The 23779-nt window shown below is 43.5% G+C and overlaps 5 protein-coding genes across 6 annotated transcripts in view; 4 read left to right on the plus strand and 1 right to left on the minus strand.

Annotated features, from left to right (window-relative positions):
* Positions 1 to 23779, minus strand: part of LOC143209177 (nuclear RNA export factor 1-like) — a 165244-nt gene that overhangs the window by 91656 nt on the left and 49809 nt on the right. The gene's annotated exons all lie outside the window — the stretch shown is intronic.
* On the plus strand, positions 566 to 3143 carry LOC143208527 (uncharacterized). 2 transcript variants are annotated; one of them, XM_076422974.1, is made up of 3 exons: positions 566 to 1242; positions 1319 to 1497; positions 1823 to 1962. In XM_076422974.1, the coding sequence occupies exons 1-3, from the start codon at positions 705 to 707 to the stop codon at positions 1901 to 1903; spliced, it is 798 nt and encodes a 265-aa protein (XP_076279089.1). In that variant the 5' UTR covers positions 566 to 704; the 3' UTR covers positions 1904 to 1962. The 2 variants fall into 2 exon arrangements, with proteins under 2 accessions (XP_076279089.1, XP_076279088.1); XM_076422973.1 differs by having other exon boundaries at positions 1319 to 3143.
* Positions 4718 to 9973, plus strand: LOC143209031 (uncharacterized). Its single transcript, XM_076424164.1, has 2 exons — positions 4718 to 8545; positions 9107 to 9973. Exons 1-2 carry the CDS (start codon positions 4718 to 4720, stop codon positions 9971 to 9973), a joined length of 4695 nt encoding a protein of 1564 aa, XP_076280279.1.
* Positions 13209 to 14540, plus strand: LOC143209032 (uncharacterized). The gene is made up of 2 exons (XM_076424165.1): positions 13209 to 13302; positions 13357 to 14540. Exons 1-2 carry the CDS (start codon positions 13209 to 13211, stop codon positions 14538 to 14540), a joined length of 1278 nt encoding a protein of 425 aa, XP_076280280.1.
* On the plus strand, positions 17092 to 19103 carry LOC143208528 (uncharacterized). Its single transcript, XM_076422975.1, has 2 exons — positions 17092 to 17220; positions 17298 to 19103. Exon 2 carries the CDS (start codon positions 17856 to 17858, stop codon positions 19101 to 19103), a length of 1248 nt encoding a protein of 415 aa, XP_076279090.1. The 5' UTR covers positions 17092 to 17220; positions 17298 to 17855.

A 23779-nucleotide genomic window follows, 5' to 3' on the forward strand; every position in this document is an offset into this window, starting at 1 on the left:
ACGCATGGATACTTAACTATTCCATCGAATAGTGTAGTCCAAATTTGTTTGATCACGGAATCTCTTTTCCGTAAAGCTTGCAATACAAATCCAGGGAAACCCCCGGTCGAAACAAATTTTCCATGTATATTGGCTTAGGGTGGACCTTATTTTCCACCATCGAAATTTTTATGTGCGACCCTCTAGATTTGTTCCATTTGATAATAAAATAATTTCTGCAAAAGCGGAAGTCGATAGGACAAAGGGAAAGGGTGCCACAATTGACTTGAAGTTTGGAAATTTCACTAGTTTTACTCCAATTCTATCTATAACTCCATTGTAACATTTCCGCTGAAAAAATTATTATTATTTACCAAAAGTATCATTTCTCGGTTATTTAATAACAATATTTACTTATAAGTTTGAATAATTTATTCGAAAGTTTGAACCTTTAGCGTATAAGAGTACAAGAGTACTACAATATGAAATGAAAACCACTGTTACCTGTCAGCAAGGTTTTGCTTGCTGCAGCTACCTGAGAACCTTTTACCTATTCCACTGACCCTCGGAAACTTTCCGTTAGGCCCTTTAGAAGCCTCCCCTCTTTTATGGTTATACCTAAACTCATTTCGTACGTCCATCGACAAGAGAACTCACTTCTCACTGCAGTCTAGGCCGAATCTTCGTAGCACTCGCATTGGAAATACTACAGAGAGTTGAGTAAGATGGAAACAAGGAGCAGTGATCAGTTATTCCTATTAAATCACTTTGAGTCACAAATTGTTGGGGCTAAATTACCAAGCAACGGACAACTTTTACGTGTATTGTTCTATAATATGCGAAAAGTGAACTTAAATCTACGTGAAAGTGCGGCTTTAGTGATGAAAGAAGTAGAAATTTTCTGGGAAAAGGCGAGAATTCCAATAAAAAAAACATCGGATAGTATTAATAAAGTGGAAAAACTATACAACAAATGGCGAACGCTTAATAAAACCGTGAATCGCCAAAATGATCTACAGAGAAAGCGAGAACAAGAATTTATAGATTCATTAGAGGATTTATTCGATATCGCACATGCGAATGCCTTAGAAATGATTTCTGTAGAGGAAGATAAGATATTCCTCCTGCAGCAGAGGGAAAAGAGACGAATCGGTTCGATGGCATCTATTGATCGTAAATTAGTAGAGAAAGAAGAAAGACAAGCAGAGCGGAAGGAACAACAAGAGATGCGGTGGCAACGGGCTCAGGAATCATCGATCAATGGTAATGTTTTGAAGTTATTTCTAATGCTTTCACATTTATATTTTCCAATTATAGCAAATTCATTTTTACGTTATAGATTCAGTACAATTAGAATCAACGTCCACATCCAGTGATGAAGAGACAGAAGTCCCGTTAGCAAGAACCATAGAAATTCTTTCGGACGAGCCTCAGGTACCTGACGGTGATGACACCGAGGCAGAGGACTACAATATACCTGGGCCGAGTAACCCCAAGAAAAGACGAGGAAAGCAGAAGGTTATTACTCCAAAATTAGTAGCTGTTTTAGATTCGTGTAGAATAAGCGACCGTGATGCAATTCGAATTGTTATGGCAACAGCAGAATGTTTAGGTCATGACCTAAATGAATTAATAATAAATAGAACATCTATTCGAAGATATCGACATAATTATCGGTCTGAGCATGCAGCACAGTTGCAAGAAATGTTCGGACAAATTAATCTTAGGGGCATAACTATTCATTGGGATGCTACACTTATACCAGATATAAGCCACAAAAATGTAGAACGATTACCGATAGTTATAAGTTGCGGGGAAATTAAAAAATTATTGGGAATTCCAGTTATACCATCGGGTAGTGGGGCCAATCAAGCGTCGGCAATCTTCTCTAAGACAGAAGAATGGAATTTATCACAGCAAGTAGAAGCCCTTTGTTTTGATACGACCGCAACCAACACCGGCAGAATACAAGGAGCCTGCGTTCTATTGGAACAAAAATTAGAAAAAGAATTATTGTATTTGCCATGCCGTCACCATATTTATGAATTAATTTTACGTGCTGCATTTGATACAAAAATGAAAAAGTCGACGGGTCCAGATGTTCCTCTTTTTAAGAAATTTAAAAATTCTTGGAGTTCAATAAATAAAGACAATTTTAAGCCCGGCGTAGAAGATGAATTTGTACGTCAAAATGTAATAGAGATTGATAAAAAGATTGAAGCGGCAATACACAATTTGCAACAAATTCAACCGAGGGATGATTACAAGGAACTGATAGAACTTATGATAATTTTTCTAGGCGGAACTCCACCTAAAGGTGTTAGATTTAGGATGCCTGGCGCATTCCACCATGCGAGGTGGATGGCTAAGGCTATATATTGCATAAAAATTTATATTTTTAGGAATGAATTTCATTTAAGTAGTGAGAAAAAGTTATGGATACAAAGTATTTGTATTTTTTTAATTAATATATACATACTCGCTTGGGTACGTACCACTGTACCTGCGATAGCACCCCGGTTAGATTTAGAACTATTAAGTGATCTATGGAAATATAAAGAGATTGACGAAACCATAAGTAATGCTACGTTGCAAAAACTGAGCAATCACTTATGGTACTTGTCACCAGAAAATGTGGGATTGTCATTTTTTGATCCACACATTTCTGTAGAAATTAAAAAAAAGATGGTTGAAGCACTCAACAAAGAAGAAGAACAAAATTGTAAAAAATTGGTCATTCCTAGAAAAGATATTAAACTATATATAGATATTACTATGGACAATTTTGTTTCTACACAAACATTGAAATTCTTTTCTAGATTTGATATAAATATAGATTTTATGTCTAAGGACCCAGCATTGTGGGAAGCGGATAATAATTATAAAGCGGCGACAAGAATTGTAGGGAATTTACAAATCGTTAATGATGTAGCTGAACGAGCAGTAAAATTAATGAAAGAGTATTCCGATTGTATTACCAAAGATGAAAACGAGAGACAGGACATTTTACAAATTGTATCAGAGTATAAACAGCGTTACCCTACAGTCGATAAAAAAACATTAAGTCAACATTTATAATAAATACCACCAATATTTATAAACGTATGTATTTATTAATAACAAAATATATTGCAAAAAAATATTGCAATCTTCGTTTAAACAAATTAATTTAATTGTTAATAAATAACTTTTTTTTATTACAATTAAAGATATTGGTCTAAAATGACATCTAATAATGAAATAATGTGCTAAAAACTGTTTTTCCTATTTTTAGTGAAATTTAATTTTTTTACATAAACAAAGTCGTTGTGGCACGTCTTCTCATTGCCCGATCGAGTTGATTTTTTACAGGGTTTATTTTTTCACTAAATGGCACAAATTGACGGGGTCGCACCATTAAAATTCCGAAAAAATTTTTTCACCAAGAGTAACTAAGGTCCACCCTAATATTGGCTACACGGGTTTTTGAGCGAGCAACGGAAAATCATAATTTATTTATAGAATTAAAAAAACATGACATGAAAATGTTTAGTATTGAAGAATTTATAAGTCATACTAATAGGCTTATAAAAACGATCATAAAACAGTACATTGAACTACGAATGTACGCTGCAACAAAAAGATATGCTTCTGCGGTCACCGGCCAAAACATGCGATACTTTTTAACTAGGTCAATTATTTGGGCTCATCAGTGAAGCCAAAAGCATGGATGCACTGCTTATTTAATAACTGTGCTTCTAATAGTGGCTCGTTAATTGGCTGTATGTTTTTTGCTTGCTGTGTATTGAAATTAAATTGTGTGCCATTCTGTACAAGATATGCATTTTTCTGTGTGTGCCTTCTCTCTTTCTCCAGAATGACTTTCTTTAATCCTTTCAATTTTAAAGCAGTATTACAGACTTAAGAAAAGTTTACATTTCTTCTCTGTTCAGTTATCAATAGTGATACAGGCTACCGCTGCTGAATCTTGAATAGCTGACTTGAGATTATCATGTTTAAGTATCCAATTTCTACATAATACAATAACATTGTATGAATTTTGTATAATTGTATGTGTTTAACGCGTATATATATTGTAAGTCGCGGCAGCGAGCGATACCCCGCCGTCCGACATGATTGTCTTTCGCTAGCGCGAAATTTTGGGTAACCCGGGCTCTTGTGCGAGAGAAGTGGGGATGCGATTCACCCATGCGTATCGATCCGATCGATTAACCGAGTTTTTCGTCGTCAAGCGTCTGTCGTAATTCGATTCCTCGAGCGTAAACTTCGCGAGCCTTCTTCATCAGCATTTATCAAAATTCAGAGTACGTTATACCTGTCGGTAGAAGCTTCGTAGCTCGGGTGCTTCCGCAAAATTATAATTGTTTAATCACTGTAGTGCGTTACATACATTCATTCCAAAATAAATGTGAGAAAGCCGTAGACCATCGGTTTGTGAAGTGAACATTTGAGTAGGATTCATTTGCCTAGCATTACATCGATTCCGGTTCCCGATTCTAAGCGTTCTGCATCCACCCTTTTTTAATCCCTCTAGCGCGGTTCTTTCCCATAAAGTTCCCCGTGCTAACAGTTATAATTTTGGTCCTTCGAGCCGGATCCTGCTTATTGCTCGGCTTTTCCCCGGAATCGACCAGGAAATTCGTCTCAAATTTGGAAAGTGTAACGGTTACCTTCGTCAAGGTTGCGACACCAACCATTGTTTTTCAACGTTGTGATTTCGAGTCTATCACCAAGGACGATGAATACAAGCGTGATCGAAACCTTCGAGGCCGTACTTGAACGGCAAAATCAAGCTGTTTCTCAGCTACAGAAGATCTTGAGCAATACAAAGAAGAAAGGCGAGGCCAACTTCACCGTCCCGTTCTTGGAGGCGAGGATCAAGCTCTTTGAGGACACATGGATCGAAATCAGGCAACTCAACGGAGCCCTGCAAGCTGCCAGGAAACTGGACCCAACGAAGGAGACTCTTCCTTACTTCCAGTCCGACACCATGGACCGTATGGAGGACTTCTACCTCGACGGTTGGACTATGCTGAAACAAGCGATCTCGCGCTTGACGATCTCTCCCACACCGATTGCAGCTAGCTCCCCAGTGTCTGTATCCCCAACGCCGGTAAGCTCGATCCAAAATATTAAGCTTCCGAAAGTCGAACTTCCTACATTCAGTGGGGACTGCGCCAAGTGGAAACCCTATGAGTCGCGATTCAAAAGCGCCATAATTTCAAATCCTTCGCTAACGGACAGCGTGAAATTGCAATACCTACTCGGTAGTTTATCAGGCGACGCACTCGCGGCCGTGGAAAACCTCGATGTCATCGACTCGAATTTTGAAATCGCTTGGGAACGCCTCAAGGAGAATTTCGACAATGAACGGCTAATCGTTCACGCTCTGATGCGAAAGTTGTTTTCCTTAAAGTCCATAAATATGGAGCAAATAGATTCGCTAAGACAGTTCACCGTGCATTTTCGCAATACCCTTGAAGCGCTCCATAAGTTAGGTCGCACCTCGCAAGACGATCTGCTCGTATATTTAGTAACGAACAAATTCGAAAAGACCACAGCGCGCGAGTGGCGTGACTTTCTCGGCAAAACCAGAACCTATCCGACGTTCAAGCAGCTCGAAGAATTTTTATTCACGAAAGCCGCGGCTGTCGAGGAGGAAACCGAACCGAAATCGCAATCCGTAGCTAACGCAAAGCGTCCGGGTCCATCGCGACCTGCGTCGACCTCGCATGTCGTAGAGGAAACCGTACGAACGCGGTCGCCGTGTTCAATGTGTAACGACTCACACTCGGTACGCGATTGCAAGGCGTTTAGGAAGTTGTCTCCCCTCGCTCGCTTCGAAGTACTAAAAAATGAACGCGTCTGTATAAACTGCTTAGGCTCCGAGCATACCGTGTCCAATTGTCCAAGTACCCATGTCTGCCGAGAGTGCGGCGGGAGACACCACACGCTGTTGCACAGAGGAACTCCCAAAGCTTCAAAGCAAAAACCGGGCGTTCACACATACGACTCGACGACTCGATCGACCGTCCATCCGCAACCTTCGACAGCTACGTCGACCAACTGCGAAGCGCGACCGTCAACATCGAACGCGAATTACGATCTCACAGCGACACATCTCGCCGAAACCGTCCCCAAAGAAGAGAAAACTGTTCTACTTGCTACCGCAATCGTAAAGGTTTACACACCGGACGGCCGGACGCGATTAGCTCGTGCGCTGCTTGACCAAGGATCGCAAGCGTCCTTCATTTCAAACAATCTCGTACAACAATTACGACTTCAAAAAATAAGATCGCCGATTTCTGTCACAGGGCTCGGTGGCGAACCCGCCAGTAGTATCAACTATAGCGCGCAAATATGTATAGGCAATTCCGTGTCAATTCAGCCGGTTATTTCTACACGTGCGTTCATAGTTCGAAGTATCACTCGGTATGTTCCGCCCCCGATCACCGTGGACGACTACAGGGAATTTACAACTCTCGCGCTAGCCGATCCCAACCCTGCGTCGGACCAGCGCATCGAAATTTTATTAGGTGCGGAATTATACGGTCAGATAATCCGTCCCGGCGTTCATTGCTCTCTGACAAACGGGCCTATTGCCCAAAATACTGTATTCGGGTGGATCTTGTCTGGACCCATCCGCGGAGCCAACGTCCCGCACCCAACGATCACCGCGCATCACGGGGTCACCGCGGCCTCGCTCGAAACGGCGTTGTCTCGTTTTTGGGAAACCGAAGCCGTTCCCGAAGCGTGTTCCCTCACCCCGCAGGAGAACCAATGCGAGCAACACTTTGCCACCACCTACAGTCGCGATGCTACAGGTCGTTTCATCGTGCGGTTGCCCTTCATCAAACCGATACCCGATGATTTCCTCGGAGACTCCTTCCGCGGCGCTGCAGCATCTCTCAAGCGACTAACCACACAGCTGCAACACAATGATGAAGTTAAAGCGAGATACACCGAGTTTATTCGCGAGTACGTAACGCTTGGACATATGACGCAGCTCTCGTCCATCGATAAGACGAGAACCTTCATACCACATCGCGCCGTTCTCCGCGAAGAAAGCCAAACGACTAAGTTGCGCGTCGTTTTCAATGCGTCTCACAAAACTTCGAGTGGCTATTCGCTCAATGACCTTCTTCATACGGGTCCAAAATTGCAGCAGGACATAACACGCATAATTTTAAATTGGCGTCTCCATGAGTTCGTACTGGTTGCGGACATTGAGAAAATGTTCCGACAAATTGTCGTGCATTCACAAGATCGGAAACATCAATGCATCTTGTGGGAGAATGAGAAAACCCACCAACTCGAAGCGTACGAACTCAATACGGTAACATACGGAACGGCCTGCGCACCGTATCTCTCGATGCGCGTACTCAAAGAGATCGGTATCCTCGAGGGTCCAAATTTCCCCCTCGCGGCACAGGTTCTACAAAACAACATTTACGTTGATGACGTTTTCCTCGGGGCCCAGGATAAGCGCCTCCTCGAAGAAACCCGTGTTCAGGTTTGTCAGCTATTAAGTCGAGCTGGCTTCCATCTTCGGAAATGGGCAGGCAACGATTCCGACGTCCTAAAAAATATCCCTGAAACGGAACACTCGCACGCGGTTGATCTGAGAATGTTCAACGAATCAGAATTGAAGGTTCTCGGAATAAAATGGCTCCCCGCGCAGGACGCATTTTCTTTTGCCCTGCAGCCACACGTGTCCCGTGCAGAACGGATGACAAAACGAGAGTTGCTTTCGGAGATCGCGAAATTATTTGATCCTCTGGGGTGGCTGTCCCCAATAATCATACGTGCAAAAATCCTCATGCAAACCCAGTGGCTGGAGAAAATCGAATGGGATGATCGCGTATCGGATCAAACGCAGGCGACCTGGGATGCATTTTGCACGGATTGGTGTGCTTTGAAAACCCTGCGGGTACCGCGTTGGGTAGGCTACGGACCTGGCTCAGCTGATATTCAACTACACGGATTCAGCGACGCCTCGCGCGCCGCGTTCTCCTGCGCTGTTTACGCACGTGTAACATCCTTCGACGGTCCTCCGCGTACAATGCTGCTTGCCGCCAAGTCTCGAGTAGCTCCGATAAAAACATTATCGATACCTATACTCGAATTAAACGGCGCGGTAATGTTAACCGAATTAATCCAGCACGTGAAGAATTCGCTAGCGGTTCCCTTCAATCGGGTCGTATGTTGGACCGACTCGACCATAGTCCTCGCTTGGCTACGAAAGCACCCCGCGGCCTGGAAGACAGCAGTGGCTAATAGGACGTCGAAAATCCACACAGCATTACCGACCGCGAATTGGAAGCACGTACCCACCCGGTCGAATCCAGCGGATTTGAATTCGCGCGGCGTTAGCGCAGAAGACTTGCTCTCGTCGAACTTCTGGACCGAGGGCCCGGCATGGCTGCGAGAGAGCGAAGAGCATTGGCCCCCCCAAAAGACATTCGACACAGAGGAAGAAAAATCCCAAACAGCCGTTCACGTAGCCACGAGAACCGAACAATGGGATGTCTTTTCGAGAGTCTCCAGCTGGGCTCGACTTATACGCGTATTCGGTTACGTTCGGCGATATGTAAACAGAACGCGATCGAAACTAATCGCGTCGCGTCTCTCTTTAACCATCTCCGAACTCCGTGAAGCAGAGCGAGCTATAATTAGCCTCGTTCAAGCTTCTTCGTTCGCGACTGAAATACGCGCGCTCGCAAACGCAAAACCAATCGAGAATCGATCTATAATTCAGAAGCTCAACCCCTTCCTCGATCAATATGGTATTCTGCGGGTCGGCGGAAGACTTCGAAATTCTTTTCTGCAATGGGAGCAAAAACACCCCGTAATCCTACCGAAACATGAGGTCTCAGATCTACTCCTTCGGGATGCACACCTGCTTACACTACACGGCGGGGTGCAACTCACCGTTTATACCACGAGGCGTCGTTACTGGATCGTAGGGATTCGCGACGCGGCTCGCCGAATTATACACCGATGTGTAAAATGTGCACGGTGGAGGGCAGAAACAGCAACGCAGATCATGCAGGACCTTTCGTCGTCTCGATGTCGCCCCTCACGCCCGTTCACTAACATCGGACTCGATTACGCGGGACCTTTTCAGGTACGGGAGTCTGCAGGACGAGGGAAAAAGACGCATAAAAATTACGTCGCCGTCTTCGTTTGTTTTGCAACCCGCGCCCTCCACATTGAATTGGTCACCGACTTGTCCACTAGTGCCTTCCTTGCGGCCCTCGACCGCTTTATTTCTCGACGTGGGATACCCTCGACGATTACGAGCGACAACGGGACTAATTTTGTCGGAGCGGCTCGCGAGCTAGCGACGGATTTCGCGGCCGTGACCAACTCGGCGGAGATCAAAGATCGATGCGCGGACCTACGCATCTCGTGGACCTTCTATCCACCCGGAGCACCACACCATGGAGGGATGCAGGAGGCTGCTGTTCGCTCCATAAAGCATCACCTCCGGCGCATTATAGGGGCGTACACACCTACAGCCGAAGAAATGTGCACTTTGCTTTGCAAAATCGAGGCCACATTAAACTCGCGGCCAATTACCCGCGTACGAGACGATCCCCAATGCTTGGAGATTCTCTCCCCGGGACACTTTCTAACGGGTGGTCCTCTAAACACGCGACCGACCCCTTCGTGTACCGAGGAACCGCTCTCGCATCTGACTCGTTGGCAAACCATTCAACGGTTTCACGAGCTCCTTTGGCGAACCTGGTCCCACGAATACTTGCAAGAGCTTCAGTCCAGGTACAAGTGGAGCACTGTGAAAAACCAGCTGCAACCAGGGGATATCGTCTTAGTGCAAAACCCCATACTGCCCCCCAACCGCTGGGAAATGGGGTTGATAGTCAAAACGTGGCCAGGCAAGGACGGTAATATTCGAGTGGTTGATGTCAAAACCAACACGTCCATCTATCGCAGACCCATCACGCGGATCTGCAAATTACCCGTTACGTAACCCTGTCCAAACGGGTATTGGAGCACCGAGCTTCCTCAATTTTCGATTCCATTGCGCGATCGCGCAAGGCGGGCGGTGTTGTTTAACGCGTATATATATTGTAAGTCGCGGCAGCGAGCGATACCCCGCCGTCCGACATGATTGTCTTTCGCTAGCGCGAAATTTTGGGTAACCCGGGCTCTTGTGCGAGAGAAGTGGGGATGCGATTCACCCATGCGTATCGATCCGATCGATTAACCGAGTTTTTCGTCGTCAAGCGTCTGTCGTAATTCGATTCCTCGAGCGTAAACTTCGCGAGCCTTCTTCATCAGCATTTATCAAAATTCAGAGTACGTTATACCTGTCGGTAGAAGCTTCGTAGCTCGGGTGCTTCCGCAAAATTATAATTGTTTAATCACTGTAGTGCGTTACATACATTCATTCCAAAATAAATGTGAGAAAGCCGTAGACCATCGGTTTGTGAAGTGAACATTTGAGTAGGATTCATTTGCCTAGCATTACATCGATTCCGGTTCCCGATTCTAAGCGTTCTGCATCCACCCTTTTTTAATCCCTCTAGCGCGGTTCTTTCCCATAAAGTTCCCCGTGCTAACAGTATGTAATTAAATAATTATAAATGTGTTTTATATAAATATTTATATAAGTTAAGTTAAGTAATAAATGTATTTCAATATTATTATGAGTTTGATTTCATTTAATGCTTCTCTTACAACGTAAGAAATACACATTCATTTACTTTTCCCTTATCTATAACAATGAAGCAAACAACAAAAATGTTCACAAATATTTTTAATTCAATTTTGCACTTACTCTTCACTTCATTAATCATTCTTAGTTTCTTTTATATTACATTTATACATTTATTTCACAAATTTCACTTTTGGTTAATTTGTTATAGTTTACGATTAACTTGTGATGTTATAACATACTATTATCACCGACGAGATAATAGTCGTCGGTGCTATTATTTCAATTTTATAAACTTCATTTTTGAAACTTGCGCTATTTCCCTTAATACACCGGTTTACCGCTGGACGGCACTGGCATCGAATCCTACGTTCAATTTGGGCTAAAAAGCCGTGCAGCTGGCTTATGGCAATACCGTATCCATAGTATATATTAATTTTGCCTCAATTGAGGCAAAACTGTCCCCACCGTAGCGCCTACTGTCCTCCACCAGCATCCGTCGTTACTATGTAGGAAGGACGCGTTTCGCTTGTTGCAAGCAGTGCGCAGGCCTCGTGCATCGGAGCCACGAGGAGCGCCACCGAAAGGAAGCTTGGTGGGGGAAGCAGGCGTTTGAGGGGCTCCACCCCAGTGATGTGATCAGACGCACCGTAACTCGCGCATGCGCGGCAATTTCAGCCTCAGTAGCGTAACTATTTCGATGAAATCGTGTAGCTTGAGCACCCCGCAAACTTTTATAATTGAAACTTATTCTTTATTTTGAGGATGGGATAGAGAAAGAGCACTGTAATAACTACGCAAAAGAATACATACTCGTCTCTCGTCCATCAGTCGTCCCGCCAATAACACTGGTATGTATGTACATTCCCGCCAGAATAACTGCCTCAAGGCGTCAGGGCCCTGGTCGCTCGGCTGCGTCATTGTAGATACGCTACTGTCTTGGCCGCGCATGCGCGAGTTACGGTGGGTCTGATCACATCACTGCTCCACCCGTGCCCACGCCTGGTATTGTCCGTCCGCCGAGAGTTGGCACAGAATCTCGTCAGTGGGGTGCAGGGGGACTCGCCGAGTCCCCACTCTTGACGCAAGGCTGCCGACCCCACTCTTACGCTTCGGCGTTGGGCGCGCCCGTCAACATAGACGTAAACAAGTAGAATCCGCGTAAACAACGGGGGGCACATAATATTCTCTGATTCACTAACCGCGAAGACTGGAGTCTTACTGCATTAATAAAATGTAAATGTCACGTATATTTTATATCATATTCTTAGTCTTTTACCTTATAATAACAAGTCAGACGCGTTATGAGAATATTCTTTTAAAACCAATTTTCAGGAATATTTTGTTTTCTTTGTGTTCTATTACAAAAAAAAATTTAGACTTTTAACTCTTAGCACTCGGAGCTATTTTAACTCGAAAATTAAACATTTCTTCCGACTTCAAATATTTCTATTCTATATGATTTTTTTCATTTTATAGATATGAAACTGATATAATGCCTGATACAATATTTCAATGTTTAAGAATTGATTAGATACGAACATCTTTAATAGAGTAAAAAATATTTTGGCTAATGGTATAGAATTTTTAGTAGTGCCTCGGAGGCACTATTCGAGTGCGAAGGGTTTCACAGAAGATTCACAGAAGATGCCTGGAGAACATATGGTTCCATTTGATCCGAGTGTCCGACGAACTCGGAGTTACGTCCCTATTGAGCATAGCGAAAGAAAATTGATGATAGGAGTAACTGGAGACTTTTACAAACAGAGACATTTTCTCGGGAAAATCTCGCTCATCAATAGAGTGAGATAGAAAGAATGACTTCTTTAAGAAAGTTACAGAGCTCAGAAAAACAGTTCTCTCAGAGCTATCATTCTGTCAACATCGAGCGATTTCATACACCATCTATTAGTTTAAAACACTTAACTTAACATCTTGTTTTAATCTTTTATAGCTTATATTTTCATATTTTTATTCTATTTACTATAATTTATCAATTCTATTCTTTATTCTATTTTTAGTTTTACATAGTTTAGTGTTAGTGTAAATACTGAGTTTCAGTATTTAAGTTTAGTACTATTTTTGTTAAATTAACCGTTTGCAGTCACAGTGACGGCATTCGGCTTTGCCACAGTGGCGGCATTCGCAAATCGTCGTAGAAGTCGGTGCCATCACTGCGGCGGCATGTCTTTCCTGATCGCCCGGCGCGCGGCACGGCGCGGCGCGGCGCGGCGTACAAAGCTAGCGACAATGTAAAACGATCCTCCCGATGCCAGTTAAACTTACTGAATTCAATGTTTATCGTTCTCTTCGGAAGGGAGAAACTGCAGGGCAGTCAGTTTCGAATGAGCTCTCGCGAGAAACATTGATTGTGAGACAGGAAAAAGCTAGCCACACTGCACGTCGCTCACGTTCTGTGTGTTTCATTACTTTAAATCCCGTACGGAAAAGTGACTGCGAAACGCTTTTGCTCCGACCTGCTGGTAAATACTCCCATCAGCGAAATTTACCGACCGCAAAGGGTTAAGTTTATTAGACATAGTGCAATATGTCAACGCATAAGAAAGGACAGACGGTGCACAGCGAAGCACGAAATATGGTGCGACGAGTAATAAAAAAGTGTGATGAAGAATCGGAAATGGGTGAGGTTCTTCTCCCTCTAACACAATCGACTGAACGGGTTGCTGATTATACAGGTGTATCCAAGCGAACGGTATACAGAATCCGACAAGAAAGTTCGGATTCTGGTGAAGGAATGCTGCAATCCCCCGGAAAGAAACGACCTCGTGCTAGCGTGAAATTTCAAATGTCTAACGAAGACAAGGAAGTAATAAAGAATATCATTCACGATTTGTATACAGTGAAGAAAATTGTGCCCACCGGATCAAATTTATTAGCAGCTACTCGTGAAAAGATAGAATTTCCATGGAAAAGGACAACATTTTACGATTTGCTACATAGCATGGGGTTTCGATGGAGAAGGTGCAATAACGTTAGGCGCGTTTTAATTGAAAAGCCAAATATAGTGGCGTGGCGAGGGAAATATTTAAAAGCCATACAATACCACAGAAGAGAAGGAAGAAATATAATATATATTGACGAGACATGGGTGGACAATACATTGTCATTTGGAAAGTGTTGGCAGAGTGAGCAAGAAATGGGAATATTACAAAATCAAAGTTCTTCCCACCGATTGATTATTGTTCACGCCGGTGGGAAAAATGGATTTATCACCGACGCGAGTTTGATTTTTAAATCTAGGACGACGACTGGAGATTATCATGGACAAATGAACTCGACCAATTTCGAAAAATGGATACGGGAAAAATTAATCCCAAATCTTCCCGCCGATAGTGTCGTGGTGATGGACAATGCTTCCTATCATACGGTACAAACTCATAAAACACCAAATAAATATTGTAAAAAATCAACGATGATAGATTGGCTGGCCGATAAAAATATACCATACACAGTCATGATGCGAAAGTTTGAATTAATGCAATTGATAGATGTTCATAAGCCCGTGGAAAAAACATATAAAGTAGATGAACTGTTAAAATCGCACGGGTTCCACGTGTTAAGACTGCCGCCATACATGTGCGAGTTAAACCCGATAGAACTGGCTTGGGCAGAAATAAAAAACAAAATAAGAAGTAAAAATGTAGGAACATTGTCATTTGCTGAACTACAAAATTTAACGCAAGAGGCAATAGCGGAAATTTCGCCGTCCATGTGGGAGAAATATTGCCGCCACGTAGAAAGCAATGAAAAAAAATATTGGGAGAGAGATGCTCTCATGGAAGAAATTTTGGATGACATCACGTTCATTGAAGAGAACGACTCGGATTCGGACGACAGCAGCTCTTCGGAAAATGATTAATATTGAATGAATATGAATAGTTTTTGAGTTATCCTCGACGCAGTTTTGTATCTCGAAGAAAAAACCTGCTGACGACACTGCTCTTATTCTTTTGTATTAATCGTAATTATATTTCCAAAACAATGTTGCTTACTTATCATTATGTTATATAAAGTAACTTCAAAGATTCGAAAGGATTGGTGCATTATTTTTTGTGCAAACAAATGCGAAAGGTGAACGGCTTAAGCAGTGGTGGCTCAGGTCAAGTGGAGGCCCCAAGCGGTAAACATTTTGGGGCCCTCAAACGCAAGTTAGAAATAAAAGGTGCAAGAAAACTCTCAGAAACTTATTAAAAATTAGATCCGCCACTGGGTTTAAGCCGTTTACAGTGCCCGGTCCCCTTAATACTCTGATCATGGAAGGAGGGTTACGCCAATGTTCTGAGCTGGCGTCGCCACATCGCTCTGTTGCAGTCACACTCACGACGCTCGTTTGCTGTCTTCGTCAAGCGATTCGGCCAATCGCGGAAGACGTGTAGCGTGACATCGCTCTGTTGCAGTCACACTCACGACGCTCGTTTGCTGCCTTCGTCAAGCGATTCGGTCAATCGCGGAAGACGTGTAGCGCGTAGTAGGGGCGTCACGTGGTACCTACGAGTTTCTCGTGCCAACTCTCGGCGGACGGACAATATATATGTCAGTGTTCCTTAAGGGGCTATTATAGGCTCGATTTGGAACTAGAAAATACCTAGAATCTTACTAGATTTTGGGCCCGAAACATGGGTCTGCGCCATGTAGTTGTTTGACCTTATACGAGTATGTTTTGAGCTGGGCGAGTGCTCATTCTAAAAAGGAAGGTTGATCACACCACGCTCTGGTCATGATTTTAACGAGATTATGTTTATATCTAATAATATGAGGGCCCAAAGTAGAGAAAAAATCTAGGGAAAAAACCAGCAGATTTCAATGCATTTTTCTGTCTCCAAAAGACTTTTTGACTTATATGATGACCAGAGCGTGGTGTGATCAACCTTCCTCTTTAGAATGAGCCCTCATCCAGCTCAAAATATGCTCGTGTAAGGTCAAACAACTACATGGCGCAGACCCATGTTTCGGACCCAAAATCTAGTAAGATTCTAGTTATTTGCTAGATATTTGCTATTTACTAGAATCTTACTAGATTTTCGATCGAAAAAGTGGGTCTACGCGAATCGGTTGTTTGTCCTTATTTCGGGGAACAACAGGAAAGTTCCCAGTCCCACCGAACACGATGTCACAGATACGAAAGAAAACCTCGTCAGGCTGGAAAGCAATTCGACTAAAGCGAAAGCAATTACCAAATTCATTGCTGGGATGATGATACGTGATTGTCAGCCGTTCTGCATAGTCGACGATATCGGATTCAGAAACTTAATTCGATTGTTAGAGCCGCGGTACAAATTACCCAGTCGCACCACTTTCGCGGATTCTATCATGCCTACAATATATAAAGACGAGAAGAAAAGGGTGGCGACGATACTAACGGAAGATATTAAAACTGTGAGTCAGAATATTTTGTTTGAATTATAATACTGAAGTATGTGTTTTTTAAAATCTTTAATCAATCTTCTCAATTTTTTAGACAGAAACTTTTGCTTTCACGACAGATGGATGGACATCAAGATCCAACGAAAATTATCTATCCGTCACCGTCCATTATATGACCAGCAATTTTGTGATACAAAACTTCACATTAAAAATAAGTAATGTCACCGAATCGCACACTGGTGAACATATCAATGCGTTCTTGAAGAATACAATAAGGGAATGGAACCTCGAGAAAGAACACAGTTTCGTATATTTATTATCACAGACAACGCTGCAAATATGGTAAAAGCCGTACGATTAAGTCCTACATGGGAGCGAATTCCATGTTTCGCTCATACATTACAGGTATAAACATGTTAATAACACTTATTTACTGAAGTAGACTTTATCTCGATGAACAATATGTGTTTTAACGACAAAATGTAATGCCTTCTTTTTTCAGTTAGTTATCAAAGATGCAATTAAGCCATGTACCGAATTAATATCTTTGTTGGCAAAATGTCGGCGAATCGTGAGACATTTTCATCGGTCGTCAACGGCCAATGAAAAATTAAAAACTGCACAATTGACGCAGTATCCGGGAAGGGCGCCATTAAAATTGATCATTGACTGCCAAACGAGATGGAATTCGCAGTATGACATGATCAATCGACTTATCAGCGTGCGTCGAGCGTTGCAACATGTACTGTGCGAACCGGACATGCCCGACCCGATCACGGGCCGCGAGTGGACCGAAATGGAGAAGTATTCCGCTTGCTTGAAATTATTCAAAGAAGCGACTGAAATGATGTCAGGACAAAACATACCCACCCTTCCGCGATACATTCCGACAGTGCACGGCATTCGCGACCGACTGATAAATATGCACGAAAACGACAGTGGCAGCGAAACCACGAACTTGAAAAGGAACCTCCTTACTGAACTGAGCAGTAGATTTTCTTTTGCCACAAATATGGAATGTTTGGTGGCAAGTATGATTTTAGATCCGCGAATTAAAGATCGATTGTTGCCAGCGGAGAACAAAGAAGAGGCAAAATCCATCTTAAACAAATTTGCACAAATATACAGCAAACCCTCTGCACCGAACGATACAAGCATTGCAGATGAAAATGTTGGTAAGTGTAAAAGAATCACAAAATTGAACGAGATTGTATTTAATATAGTACGTACATATTTTATATTTTTTTTGCAGAAGCATTATCATCATTCTCATCATCATCATCATCATCATCAGCATCATCACAAACGCTCTTCGCCTTCTTCACAGATGTAGCACAACACGAAGGCCAAGCCACAAATATTTTGCAATGTCAGATAGACACATACATAACGGAAAAATTGATTTTGCCGCAATCGTGTATTTTAGAGTGGTGGAGGCAAAATGCTACACGATTTCCCGATCTAGCAATAGTTGCTCGGAACTTACTGGGTATTCCCGCAACACAAACATACAGTGAACGACTATTTTCACTAGCCGGGAATATTGTTACAGAGAGAAGATCTTCTCTACTATCGGAAAAAGTGGAGCAACTCTGTTTCGTATTCGCCAACCAGAAATTGTAGATTGTACTGCAAAGGCATGTATCACTTTTATCATTTATATTGTCATTATTATTTTAATAATACTTCAGTATTATTACTGTTATTGTTATTATAGTTATTGTTGTTGTTATTCACCAGTAGAAGAGAGAAGAGGTTCCAAAAAGACAACACAACTTACTGGTGAAACGAGTGGAACTCAACAATTACAATGTCTAAGAAATCAATTCTTCAAGAGGAAGCTGACATATCTGAGGTATCGACAGTTAAAACTGGAAGACCAAAGAAACCAGGTCCGTTCCAGCAACGACCTAAAAAGACAGGACTCCGTCCGTCTGTCGCTTCACCCTTGCCTAAGCCGGCCCCGGGTAGGCGAATTGAAGACAGCGTAAAACTAAGTACTAAGCCCAGCCCGCTACAGAACGATCCAATGAATATTGAATTTGATTGCGATGACTTTTCTGGGTACAATGAATTGCGTGCCAGACGAACATTCACTGTCACTAACGAGTCGTTCATCCCACTCGTTGACAAAGAATACGATCTGCGTGCTTCGACGGATAAACGGTTTGCAACCGTGGTGTCGAGAGCGTGTTATCGTTACGTCAATTGCATGCATTTGTACGCTAGATATGCACAAATTCGCTCGCTTCGTGGTCATTTTGACCAAGAGGAGCAAGCCCTTCTGACTTACTTGAAGGATAAAAATTATTCAACTGCACCTGTTATAGATTCATACTTAAGGTGTATTGGTGACTTCCAAGTCGATGGCAAACACCATCAACTTGAGATCCCCGTCTGGCCAAACCAGACTGGAGACTTCGGGAGAGTGGATCACAACACTCACTGGCAGTACATGGCGCTACCCGCCCCTCGCATCTTGGCACAAGCCATAGTGCAAGATCTGCGCTACACAGCAGGTGTAGATAACCAACGAGATTGGGATATAGCAGAGGAATTAAGACCACAACCTTATGCCCCTGATCCCACTCAACCTGCAGTAGTCGTCAGACCAGGTTTGCCAACGGCGAACCAATTAGGGTGGAATAGAGCTACGCAATTATCCACGGATCAGCGCGTTTATATCGAAGACGCAGGCATCACAATTGATGGATTCGGTGGAAGAGGAAGGTTCTGCATCAATAACCGACTAATCGAACGGGTACATGATGCTCTGAACGGTTCCGCAGCCAAGATAAAACTTGGAGGCGCAATCACCGAGCGACCCTTCGGCTCCCCATCTCAACTAATTTGGTTGAAGAGGGAGTTCGTGTTCGAACCATCCTATAATCGGATTGACCATTATATGGAATCCGAATTGCGTGGCAACTGTATGTCATCCGTTGAGAAACGAGTTGGCTCAGTTGCGCATATTTTCGGTCTTAGAGCCTCCAAAGACAACTATGTTGTCGGAGACCAAGAACGCCGACTATGGTGTTGTTACCAACCGGAGGTATGATGGAAACCAGCAGGACAACGGGAGGTGGTTTTTTAGTGGCTGGAAATCCCACACTGCATACTTACCTTCAACCGGAGGTATGATGGAAACCAGCAGGACAACGGGAGGTGGTTTTTTAGTGGCTGGAAATCCCACACTGCATACTTGGCACTGCGGACCCTGCCTTATTGTTATTGTTATTATTGTTATTATTGTTATTATATCGAGAGAGAGAGAGAGAGAGAGAGAGAGAGAAATAAAGAGAAAAATTCGTTTCTGTTTAATACATACGTGATATGTGTCACTTTTCATTTTAAAAAATTACCTTCATTTACCTATAAATACTCTACTAAATAGTTAATTTTACAAATTCAGAAAAGACTGCGAGATGAAAATCAGTCATATCTACTTATTTACATAAATCTAGAAAATAGTTGTTATTGCATAACTATCTTCAATAAGAGGGTTATACAAATTCTGAATTTACATTACTCATCATTATGTCCATTTTTCATTTTACTATCAAAATATATAATAAAACATCCCAAACATTTAGCATTCTCAATATATTAAAATGATGCAAATATCGATGTACCGCTCTTCCTGCTGTGTATAACTCCCATCATGTTATATTACGCTTGAATTTATTTCGAGTCGAGTCCTTCATGCAAGCCGTTCGTGTTCGTATCGTAGGAATCGCACGCTGGGTGCGAGCCCAGGTAAGCTCGACTCCACTGGTCGAGCCTAGTCGAGTTCTCGCACGAAACGAGCGGCTCGCACGGCACGGATAGCTCGCATCGCGCATCGGTGCAAGCTACTCGCATCGAAGCGAGCTACCCGCATCGTGCGAGCCGCTCGCTTCGTGCGAGAACTCGACTCGGCTCGACCAGTCGAGTTCGAGCTTAGCTCGGCTCGCCTGCAGCCCTACCTCGTTCGCACTACGATCCACCGGTGCGTGCGCTGCGTGCGCGAGCGGGCGAAAGTACCCACGCAGCTCATGGGCCAGCTGCCAACCCAGCGTGTAAGGGTGAGCGCATACTAGAGGGTCTCGAGAAGGCCGCGGAGCTTTGCTCTCCGTCTACCTGCTAGAGATTTGTTGCCGCATGGACTCCTTGCTCCCTTCCTCCAAGGCCCCTGCCTTCTCGAAACGATCCGCGGCCTTCCCGCGACCATCTAGTATGCGCTCACCTTAACGCGGTCGATCAAGACGTTTGACCATACCGGTGTGAAGCGTATTCAATCAATCGATTAATGGCCAGATTACGCACATTACACCTGCGATATGAAACATACGAGCCATCACCATCTAAGATACTTGACACTCCTTTGTTCAGAGTTCGCCTGGTAACAACACTTTGACACAGACATGTATATAAGACTCGGAGCGCAATAAAAAGTCATAGTCTTGGGTTTGGAATCAAACAAATACGTTTCTTTGATACTCCCCTACTCCGTATCCACTTACGGTTCGCGATACGTTTAAATCACAGTAACCTCGGTAGTTTCGTATAGTGACATCGCTACGGCCTCTCCTGTACTCTTCGAACAAACGTGATACCGGTCAGTGATACTCCGGATCAGTTTTAAAAAATTAATTTTTCTACGTCACGGATAATTCCCGTGATACCGGAGTCGATTACGCGGGACCACTGAGCATCCGCACCTCAGCCGGACGAGGTATTGCAACGCGAAAGGCATATACAGGGTGTCCCAAAATTCGTGAAAATCCCGAAAGGGGGTGGTTCCTGAGACCATTCTAAGAGACATTTTCCTTTGCACCAAAGTCAACTGCGGCTTTGTTTAGGAGTTATTAACGAAAAACACGGACCAATCAGAGCGCGCCCTGGGCCGCCGCGCCGTCACGATGTGATGTCACGGCGTACCGCGACACTCGCTTGCCGGCGCGGCTTGGCGCGCTCTGATTGGTCCGTGTTTTTCGTTAATAACTCCTAAACAAAGCCGCGGATAACATTTTTGCAAAGGAAAATGTCGCTTGAAATGGTCTCAGGAACCACCCCCGTTCGGGATTTTCACGAATTTTGGGACACCCTGTATAGCCGTCTTCGTTTGTCTCGCAACACGAGCAATCCACCTCGAGCTTGTCGCGGACCTCACCACGGAGGCATTTTTTCGTGCTTTCGCGCGATTCGTATCCCGTCGCGGCTTGCCGTCCACCGTGTATTCGGATAACGGCACGACATTCGTCGGTGCGGACAGGGAGCTCGCGCGCTCGTATCGCGCCGCGATTCGCGACCCCGACGCGAGAAACAGTTTAGCAGGTGACGGCGTCAGCTGGAAGTTCATTCCACCCAACGCTCCTCATTTCGGCGGACTCTGGGAAGCCGGAATAAGCTCCGTAAAATTTCATCTCCGCAGAGTAATCGGCGAGCACAAGCTCACGTTCGAGGAGTTCGCGACGCTTTTATGTCGTGTCGAGGCGTGCCTGAATTCATGGCCGATCGCACCACTGTCCGATGCGATCGACGACTTCGACACGCTCACGCCCGGCCATTTTCTAATAGGACACCTGTCGCGCTGGCAGTTGATTCGCGTCCTCGGCGAACGATTCTGGAAGCGGTGGAAGGACACCTACGTCAACGCCCTGCAACAGCGGGCCCGATGGCGAACGCAAACACCGTCCATAAAAATTGGGCAACTAATTTTACTGCGAAACGCCGCGCAACCCCCATGTAAATGGGCGATGGGACGAATAATCGCGGTGCATCCCGGGGCTGATGGACTTGCACGCGTCATGACCGTAAAAACGGCGGACTCGATATACACGCGACCCATCACCCAATTGTGCGTCTTACCGGTAAACAGCGACGAAGCCACAGTGCGTGCCCGACGCAACCGTTATGGTTTTAAATGTTTGTCGCCGAGGACACAGCAAGAAACGCGAGCCAAATTTAAACCATGTGATGACAAACAAAAAATCCTCGCGTTGTTTTCCTTATCGCCAGCGCGAGTCGTCGTGGTCAGAAAGACAACGAGCATCATAGCGACCACATTTAGTCGCACCTCTGTACATCCGCGAAAGTTCCAATAAACGTGCGTAGATTCGGAGTGAGTTATTTCTTCGGATCCCTACCTCCGGTGTTCCACCAAACACAAACGGCAAGCGCGAGAGTTTCGATCGCGAACAACCGGTAAATATAAACATTGTAGGTTGTAAGTGGGTCTTTAATATAAAGAGTGATGAATTCGGAAACCCATTGAAATATAAGGCGCGACTTGTTGCTCGCGGTTTTAGTCAAAAGTATTTAGTTGATTACAATGAAACATTTACACCTGTTGCCAGAATAGCAAGTTTCAGATTTGTAATAGCTTTTGCAAACCAGTTTGATTTAATGATACATCATATGGATGTAAAGACGGCATTTTTAAATGGTACGTTAAAGGAGCAAATTTATATGAAAGTTCCTGAAGGAGTCGTCAGTAAAAGTAATCAAGTTTGCAAATTAAATAAAGCTATATATGGTTTAAAACAGGCAGCGAGATGTTGGTTCGAAATGTTCGAAAAATGTCTTGTAGAAAAGGGTTTTCGAAGCTCTTCGGTTGATCGCTGTATTTATCTATTAGATAAAGGAAATATATATGAAAATATATACATATGTGGTATTATATGTTGACGATCTTGTGATTGCTACTGCGAATAAGGAAACAATGACAAACTTTAAAAGGTATTTGATGGATCAGTTTTGCATGACAGATTAGGTGATTAGACTTTTCTTGGGGATAAAAATTGAGAGGAGTCACGGTAAAATCACGTTAGATCAAAATGCATACATAAAAACAGTGTTAGAGAAATTCAATATGACTGCCTGTAAACCTGTTAGTACACCTCTTCCGAGCAAATTAAACTATTTAGCGTTAAATTCAGATGAAAAATACGAGGCCCCGTGTAGAAATTTAATTGGTAGCCTAATGTACATAATGGTATGTACACGACCTGACTTGAGTGTTGCAATAAACATTTTAAGCAGATATACCAATAAAGAGAATAGGGAGCTTTGGCAAAATCTGAAGCGGGTGCTGAGATACCTGAAAGGTTCAAGTGACCTCATGTTGACCTATGTAAAAGGTAATTACGTGAAAATAATAAGTGGTTTTGCTGATTCGGATTGGGGAGGTCAAGATGAAAATGATCCAAGAAGTACATCAGGGTACTTGTTTAAATTATTTGAGCGATGCTTAATATGCTGGTCGACTCGGCGACAAGCATCGGTAGCAACTTCATCTACCGAAGCAGAATATATGGCACTATTCGAGGCCGTAAGAGAAGCATTGTGGTTGAAATCCTTAGCAATTAGCATAAATATAAATATTTCAGAGCCGGTTATTATTTATGAGGACAATAATGGCTGCATAAGTATAGCGCAAAACCCAAGCAATCACAAGAGATCAAAACATATCAATATCAAGTATCACTTCTCTAGAGAACAGATAGAAAAGAATCAGATTAAACTTGAATTTGTCTGTACAGAGAACCAGGTTGCCGACGTACTTACGAAACCATTGCCTGCAGTGAAATTCTTGGAGTTCAGGACAAGGATGAGACTACAATAAATCTTAAGCAATAAGATATTTTGATTAAGTTAGTCTAATCGTAAGGACACTTAACGGTCTGATTAGGTTTTACTGGGTTTCCCTAATCCGCGCAACAAATGTTGGACCATATGTATTTCCCAGGGAAA

This window comes from Lasioglossum baleicum, chromosome 5, assembly GCF_051020765.1.
Source record: "Lasioglossum baleicum chromosome 5, iyLasBale1, whole genome shotgun sequence".
NCBI lineage: Eukaryota > Metazoa > Arthropoda > Insecta > Hymenoptera > Halictidae > Lasioglossum > Lasioglossum baleicum.

Coding starts and splice junctions, on each gene's coding strand:
- LOC143208527 (XM_076422973.1), top strand. CDS start 705: ATGGAAACAAGGAGCAGTGATCAGTTATTCCTATTAAATCACTTTGAG. Junction 1,243..1,318: donor TCAGGAATCATCGATCAATG/GTAATGTTTTGA, acceptor TTTACGTTATAG/ATTCAGTACAATTAGAATCA.
- LOC143209031 (XM_076424164.1), top strand. CDS start 4,718: ATGAATACAAGCGTGATCGAAACCTTCGAGGCCGTACTTGAACGGCAA. Junction 8,546..9,106: donor GCTGGGCTCGACTTATACGC/GTATTCGGTTAC, acceptor GGACCTTTTCAG/GTACGGGAGTCTGCAGGACG.
- LOC143209032 (XM_076424165.1), top strand. CDS start 13,209: ATGTCAACGCATAAGAAAGGACAGACGGTGCACAGCGAAGCACGAAAT. Junction 13,303..13,356: donor TGATGAAGAATCGGAAATGG/GTGAGGTTCTTC, acceptor CTGATTATACAG/GTGTATCCAAGCGAACGGTA.
- LOC143208528 (XM_076422975.1), top strand. CDS start 17,856: ATGTCTAAGAAATCAATTCTTCAAGAGGAAGCTGACATATCTGAGGTA.